The sequence below is a fragment of the Neofelis nebulosa genome, chromosome 1, assembly GCF_028018385.1.
Source record: "Neofelis nebulosa isolate mNeoNeb1 chromosome 1, mNeoNeb1.pri, whole genome shotgun sequence".
Lineage (NCBI taxonomy): Eukaryota > Metazoa > Chordata > Mammalia > Carnivora > Felidae > Neofelis > Neofelis nebulosa.
The window spans coordinates 123,075,201-123,082,983 of NC_080782.1; the positions used below are offsets into that span (position 1 = coordinate 123,075,201).

At 43.2% G+C, this 7,783-nt stretch overlaps 1 protein-coding gene across 1 annotated transcript; it reads left to right on the forward strand.

Moving 5' to 3' along the window:
* The first annotated feature begins 1,245 nt into the window (after positions 1-1,245).
* LOC131513234 (mitochondrial ornithine transporter 1-like) lies at positions 1,246-2,803 on the forward strand. Its single transcript, XM_058732563.1, has one exon. It carries the CDS (start codon positions 1,413-1,415, stop codon positions 2,316-2,318), a length of 906 nt encoding a protein of 301 aa, XP_058588546.1. The 5' UTR covers positions 1,246-1,412; the 3' UTR covers positions 2,319-2,803.
* The last annotated feature ends 4,980 nt before the right edge of the window (positions 2,804-7,783 follow it).

The following is a 7,783-nucleotide window of genomic DNA, read 5'->3' on the forward strand; positions in this document are numbered from 1 at the left end:
CTTATTTTTAAAAAATTTTTATATTTATTTATTTTTTGAGAGAGAAAGAGGGAGCAAGCAGGAACGGGGCAGAGAGAGGGAGACAGAGGATCTGAAGCAGGCTCTGTGCTGACAGCAGAGAGCCCCAAAAGGGGCTCAAATTGTGAGATTATGACCTGAGCAGAAGTCTGACGCTTAACAGACTGTGCCACTAGGCGCCCCAGTACCTCGTTTGATTAACTGATAGCCAAAGATAATCGGACAAGGAAAGGTTTCCGAAGGTAGAATCATTTCAGCGTACTTCCTGCCCCTTCCGTTTTATTTTTACCCCCAAAATAAAACACCAACTAGGCCTTGGAATGAAAACCTTAAGAGAATTAATTCTAACAACGGGATTACGAGCATCTATCCGGAAGGTAAAGGTGTGTCCTAAAAAGCTGCATCCTCAAGCTTATGTCCAAAACCGCACCTTGCCTTGGAAGCCAGTCCTGTTGGCATTTGTATCCCGAACGTCCGCTGCTGTGCTCTAGAGAGCGCTGGAACCACACAGCTCTTTTCTATCAACTTTCTTAGCAACACATAAATACCTGTTTTCCAAGCCAATTGTAAAAACGCTGTATCCTACCTCCGAAAATGATGAGGACTCTGAGCCACCGGTTTCCAGGACTTCAGCCCCAGATCCTGAGCGATGTTGCCATGAAAATAGCCATTCTCCAGCCGGCACCGCGGAGCGGATCTGCTCGCGTTAGGCTTCCTCTCCCACCGTCACCGGGGCGTCCCCAGTCGAGGGAAGACCAGGACCCAGAGAGGTGCGGCGGCGCCTCACCTTGCGGCAGAGCCGCCATTCCAGTTTTCTGATCAAAAGCAGCCACCGACTGTCATGTAAAAAACCCCAAGTAGTTTATCTTCTCTGTTTGAAACCTCTGTGTCTTTAGATTTGACCCTTTGACTCCAGGCTCGACCAACAGGAGCGTATCCCCTTTTATTTTGCCTAGTAAGAAATGTGGGGAGTAGGTGGGAACCTAGCCGAAGGGGAAAGCACTAACATCGGCGCCTATTGTCTCTGGCCTTAAATGAAAGAATTTATAAAGTAGCTTTCAATCTCTGTGTTACAATTCATTAAAAGTGTGTACCACCGAGACCTCGTCCCCGGCGGGCGGGTGCGGGGAGGGCCGGGCGGGTGCGGGGAGGGCCGGGCGGGGATGGGGGTGGGGCGGGCGCTGCGGGCAGCAGGGCACGGTGGAGGGCCTCGCGCACGCCGGCAAGCCGGGGGTTATTTCTGTGCGCGGGAGCGCGTCCCGAGGCTTCTCCTGGGGTTAAGCGGCTTCTCCCCAGGAGGAGGGAGAGTGGAGAATGGGCGTCTGGGTGTGGGACGCCTGCCCTGAGCTCCAGAGAGTTGCTTCCCACGGAGACCAGCGGAAGAGTGGGCGAACATGAAGTCCAATCCTGCCATCCAAGCCACCATCGACCTCACAGCGGGCGCCATAGGGGGCACAGCATGTGTCCTGACTGGGCAGCCTTTCGACACAGTGAAAGTGAAGATGCAGACGTTCCCCGGCCTGTACAAGAGCTTCACCGACTGCTGCCTGAAGACGTACTCCCAAGTGGGTTTCCGCGGCTTCTACAAGGGGACTGGCCCAGCGCTGATTGCCTACGTCGCCGAGAACTCTGTCCTCTTCATGTGCTATGGCTTCTGCCAACAGCTTGTGAAGAAAGTAGTTGGATTGGACAAACAGGAGAAGCTGAGTGAACTGCAGACCGCAACTGCGGGGTCCTTCGCCTCCGTGTTTGCTGCGCTGGCCCTGTGCCCCACTGAGCTTGTGAAGTGCCGGCTACAGACCATGTACGAAATGGAAATGTCAGGGAAAATAACAAAAAGCCAGAACACAGTCTGGTCCGTCGTGAAGAGTATCCTTAGAAAGGATGGCTTCTTGGGCTTCTACCACGGACTTTCGAGCACTCTACTTCAAGAAGTACCGGGCTATTTCTTCTTCTTTGGTGGCTATGAACTGAGTCGATCATTTTTTGCCTCAGGGAGATCAAAAGACGAACTAGGCCCTGTCCCTTTGATGCTAAGTGGTGGAATTGCTGGAATTTGCCTTTGGCTTGTCATATACCCAGTGGATTGTATCAAATCCAGAATTCAGGTTCTTTCCATGTCTGGAAAACAGGCTGGATTTATGGGAACTCTTGTAAGTATTGTGGAAAATGAAGGAATAGCAGCCTTATATTCTGGAATGAAAGCTACTATGATTCGAGCATTCCCTGCCAATGGATCACTATTTTTAGCTTATGAATATAGCAGGAGGATGATGATGAGCCAGTTTGAAGCATATTGAAGTGTCTTGGTGAACTGGATCTAAGTAAATGCCTTAGAGGACTATAGTTTATCTCTGGTTTCATGGAGTACTGGACCAATGTGGAATTATTTTTTACTTTATGGGAATTTTGTTTTTGTCTTCCCTTCTTCTACCCTAAACTTTATGGAAGATCTTCTATTTTACATCATATAATTTCTACCCATAATTGTATTAAAATAGAAGATGACTGCTCTTGTGTTTGGTGGGATATACAGAGTGAGCTGGTGGTCTGTGAACCTGTTCTGAATGCTAAATCTAGTTATATCACGGCTGTTGCATAAACCTGTACATGTACATGCAGTTTAGTTGGTTATCTGTTGTGAGTAAAACAGTTTGGTCCCATGTTTAATGTCATATCAGCAGAAAGAGGTAACCATGTTTCATGAAGATGATCATAAATGATAGCTTAACCCATTCTGCTTAACATGTTCTCTATACTAGGCAATTAAAGTTTTTAAAAAGTTTTTGTGTGGTGCTTGAAACCCCAAATACCCACCTAGATTTTTAAGAGGACAACATACTTGCATACTGATGTGGCTTCCACATTGTTGAGTACAATTTCAGAGTAAGCATCCTGCAATTTCTCTATTCTTAAAATAGTGGCATTCACTTTCAAAGTGGGATCATATTTGGCACTCTTAGTTAGGTGTAGCCTACAGCATCAGGACTTGGGGAAGTAGTGCAGCCTTCATCTGTACCAACTTTCCGTCTTTTTCCCTCCCAAAGAGCTTCCCCTCTGCTGGGCTTTAGATTGAGGGACGGATTAATGGAATGGGGCTATTGAAGCACTTTGGACCATTCATTGTCCTCTCTGCCTCCAACAGTCAGAAACCCTTCCAGGGAACACAGAGCACCAAAGCCAAGGGATCCTTTGCTCATTGTTTGGCGAGCAAGTAGATGAAGTTCTCTCCTCACAGGAAAAACCAAACAGAACTTAATACTTGCACTCCACAGTAAATAATGCTAGAGCTGACCCATCCTGAAATCTCCCTCAGGATCTATAACTCCTTGTCATTCTTTTACAATGTTGGAACCTTCTAAATTTGATATTGGCCATCAGGGAAATTTATTGATGACTGTATATGGGGTGTAACTTTATAAAGCAATGAAACATGAGAAAAGCAATTTATTAAACTATATCATATGTATGTGTAAAGCACTGATAAAAGAAAAACCCAGAAAACAAAAAAACAAAACATACTTCATCTGATCCACACAGACTTGTAGATGAGCAACTGTTCTTTGGCCATATGGTATAGGGGGTCATTCTTGTTACAACCAAAGTAAGCCTCATTATTCCTTGCTGCTCAAAGACAAGCAGAATTTCTGTCAATAAAAACTGTTTTTAAACAGCCTGGAAAGCTGAAAGCAAGCCAGCTACCAGTCTTAGTAGTAGTCCACACCATGTGTATCTATCACCATTGGAAATTTTGTGTGGAATCTCCAGTTCCCCTTAGCTTTTTGCTATCTGTGAAGCTTCTATAGTAACTCTATGCATAGTCCCAGAAACAAGAGGGTCAGAGAAATGAGATGTTGGCAAATGGGGATTGCGGCAGACGTTTGGGGAGGGAAAACTCAGTGTTGGGCTTGGTGTGCTGGAGAGCAATGGTTGGTCTTCCATTTGCTTTTTCTTTAAAAGAAAACCACTTTTCTACTTAAAAAAATTTTTAATATGTATTTTTTTATTTAAATTTTTTTTTAACGTTTATTTATTTTTGAGACAGAGAGAGACAGAACATGAACAGGCGAGGGGCAGAGAGAGAGGGAGACACAGAATCTGAAACGGGCTCCAGGCTCTGAGCTGTCAGCACAGAGCCCGACGCGGGACTCGAACTCACGGACCGTGAGATCATGACCTGAGCTGGAGTTGGACGCTTAACCCACTGAGCCACCCAGGCGCCCCTTTAATGTTTATTTTTGAGAGAGACAGAGTGTGAGAGGGGGAGGAGCAGAAAGACAGAGGGACATAAGAATCTGAAGCAGGCTCCAGTCTCTGAGCTGTCAGCACAGAGCCCGACGAGGGGCTTGAACTCACGGATCATGAGATCATGACCTGAACTGAAGTTGGATACTTAACCGACCGAGCCATCCTGGTGCCCCAAACCATTTTTCTACTTTACTTTTGAGTTACTTATACATTTATGTTCTTTTTTTTATAGTGATAATGATAGGTCTTTAATAGCTGTCCTTTCAAGTCTTCAATTGTTTTTTTTTCTTTTTTCTTTTAATTTTCTTTTTTATTTTTTAAATTTACATCCAAATTAGTTAGCATATAGTGTAACGATTTCAGGAGTAGATTCCTTAGTGCCCCTTACCCATTTAGCCTATCCCCCCTCCCACAACCCCTCCAGGAATCCTCAGTTTGTTCTCCATATTTATGAGTCTCTTCTGTTTTGTCCCCCTCCCCGTTTTTATATTATTTTTGTTTCCCTTCCCTTAGGTTCATCTGTTTTGTCTCTTAAAGTCCTCATATGAGTGAAGTAATATGGTTTTTGTCTTTCTCTGACTAATTTCACTTAGCATAATACCCTTCGGCTCCATCCATGTAGGTGCAAATGGCAAGATTTCATTCCTTTTGATGGCCGAGTAATACTCCATTGCATATATATACCACATCTTCTTTATCCATTCATCCATCGATGGACGTTTGGGCTCTTTCCATACTTTGGCTATTGTTGATAGTGCTGCTATAAACATGGGGGTGCATGTCTCCCTTCAAAACAGCACACCTGTATCCCGTGGATAAATGCCTAGTAGTGCAATTGCTGGGTCATTAGGGTAGTTCTGTTTTTCGTTTTTTTTTTTTCAACGTTTTTTTTTTTTTTTTTTTTAATTTAATTTATTTTTGGGACAGAGAGAGACAGAGCATGAACGGGGGAGGGGCAGAGAGAGAGGGAGACACAGAATCGGAAACAGGCTCCAGGCTCCGAGCCATCAGCCCAGAGCCTGACGCGGGGCTCGAACTCACGGACCGCGAGATCGTGACCTGGCTGAAGTCGGACGCTTAACCGACTGCGCCACCCAGGCGCCCCTGTTTTTCGTTTTTTGAGGAACCTCCATGCTGTTTTCCAGAATGGCTGGACAAGCTTGCATTCCCACATTTATGTTCTACATTTCATACTTAAATGGTCAGTAGCTTAGTGGAACTTCATCCAAATAGACCTGGATTAAGGAAGAAGAGAGAGCAGAACTGGCTTCCAGCAGGAAGTGAATGTCTTCAGAGTCCACAGGCCCCCTGCCCAGCACTTGTGAGCTTGTCTCACTCCTGTTGTTAGCATACCTTTCTATGTGTTGTCTATCAAAGGTTTAACAATATCTTCAAAAGAAATAGTTTTCAAAAGAAATAGGTCATGATCTTACAGTGCCTGAGTTCAAGCCCCATGTTGAGCTCTGTGCTGACAGTGCAGAGCCTTCTTGGGATTCTCTATCTCCCTTTCTGTCCCAACCCTCAAAATAAATAAACTTATTTTTTACATTTTATTTATTTTTGATAGACAGAGAGAGAGCACAAGTGAGGGAGGGGCAGTGAGAGTTGGAGACACAGAATCCAAAGCAGGCTCCAGGCTCCCAGCTGTCAGCACAGAGCCAGACACGGGGCTCAAACTCACAAACCATGAGATCATGACCTGAGCTGAAGTTGGTCGCTTAACTGACTGAGCCACCCAGGCGCCCCAAAATAAGTAAATGTAAAAAAAATAGTTTGAGGCAGCTAAGGAAGATCAAATTCTAAGTCAGGAGAATTTTTTTCCACTCAATTTGCTTAACTTATGATTTGATATTTGGGTACAATTTGTATAATTTTAGATCTGTACTCCAGACAAAGATAAGGTAACTTGAGATAATGTGTTTAGAGAAATTTGGAGTTTTATATTATTAAATTATTTACCTAATTAAAAATATTTAATTCACATCATTTATAATGTACCATATTTACCTCTGGGTATTCAGACATTAATGTATTTGGTTTCTATCCTCAAGGATCTGATGGTTTAGATGTTTGTTTTACAGTTAGAAGAATGATATTCTAGAATAAAATTTAAAAAAAAATTTTTTTTAGTGTTTATTTGAGAGAGAGAGAGAGAGAGAGAGAGAGAGAGAGAACGTGAGCAGGGGAGGGGCAGAGAGAGAGGGAGGCACAGAATCCAAAGCAGGCTGCAGGTTCTGAACTGCCAGCACAGAGCCCAATGCGGGGCTCGAGCCCATGAGCCATGAGATCATGACCTGAGCTAAAGTTGGATGCTTAACTGACAGAGCCACCCAGGCGCCCTTAGAATAAAATTTTATATGAAAAAGTAGAATCTAGGGGTTCCTGTGTAGCTCAGTGGGTTAAGCATCTGACTTCAGCTCAGGTCATGATCTCGCAATTCTTGAGTTGGAGCCCTGTATCAGGCTGTCTGCTGTCAGCGCAGAGCCCACTTCAAATCCTCTGTCCCCCTCTCTGTCCCTCCCTTGCTCATGCTCTCTTTCTCTCTCAAAAATAAATAAACATTAAAAAAGGTAGAATCCAAATTGTATGTGTGTGTAAAATGAGTGATGGGATCTCTGAATTTGAGGAGCTGCCTCTTTCCCTTAGTTGTGTTTTGTTTTTGTATTGTTGGGTTTTTTGTATTCCTTAAATTGGTGCATGGTATTTCTTTTTCTCCATAGTTTTATTGAGATTTAATTGACAGATAACATTGTGTAAGTTAAGGTTTACAATGTGATGATTTGACATATGTATATCTTGTGAAATGATTACCACAATTATGTTTGTTAACACATCCATCACCTCACAGTTACCATTTATTTGTGTGTGTAGTGAGACGGTTATTTATCTCTAAGATGTAAATTGTCAAATCCGTTGTTCTGATGCCTAGTCTTATTTTAAACTTCACTTTGACATAACGTAATTTAATCCTCATCTTTGAAAAATCTTTTCTGATATTTATTATACTTTTTGGTATACTGTCAGAGCCAGATGGTCTGCATCTTGCAATGCTACAGTGATGTTGTAGCTAGAAATTCATTCTTTGTCTAGCTTTCATGGGATACCAAGCTGTAGCAATTGTTCAGTATATGTGATACCTCAGAAGGACCATATCTGGCAATGGAGCATCAAAGCTGATATTTTGTTTGAACAAGAAAATTGTTCAAAAAATTTTTCTTGTTCAAACAAGAAAATATCTCCAAGTTGCTGAATTTGAAAGAAAAATAGGTTCTTTTTTTTTGGCCCAGGGTTCTAAAGACGAGTGATGATACTTCTAGGAAGTAGTTGTGTACATAAAATACTCACAGGAGATTTTTGCTCAAATTCAGAAAGTACCCTCTATCTGGAGTCTGCATTTCCAACTTGAGCACCATTGAAAGCCTGTAACTCTCTAGTCTCTCTGGTCTGTCCAGATTCATGTGGAATGGCCCAGAAGTCTTTGCTGAGAACGTTTTTAGAAAGTTAATTATTTCAGTGT

What these genes read in the sequence shown, in the direction of transcription:
- LOC131513234 (XM_058732563.1), top strand. Translation starts at nt 1,413, where the DNA reads ATGAAGTCCAATCCTGCCATCCAAGCCACCATCGACCTCACAGCGGGC.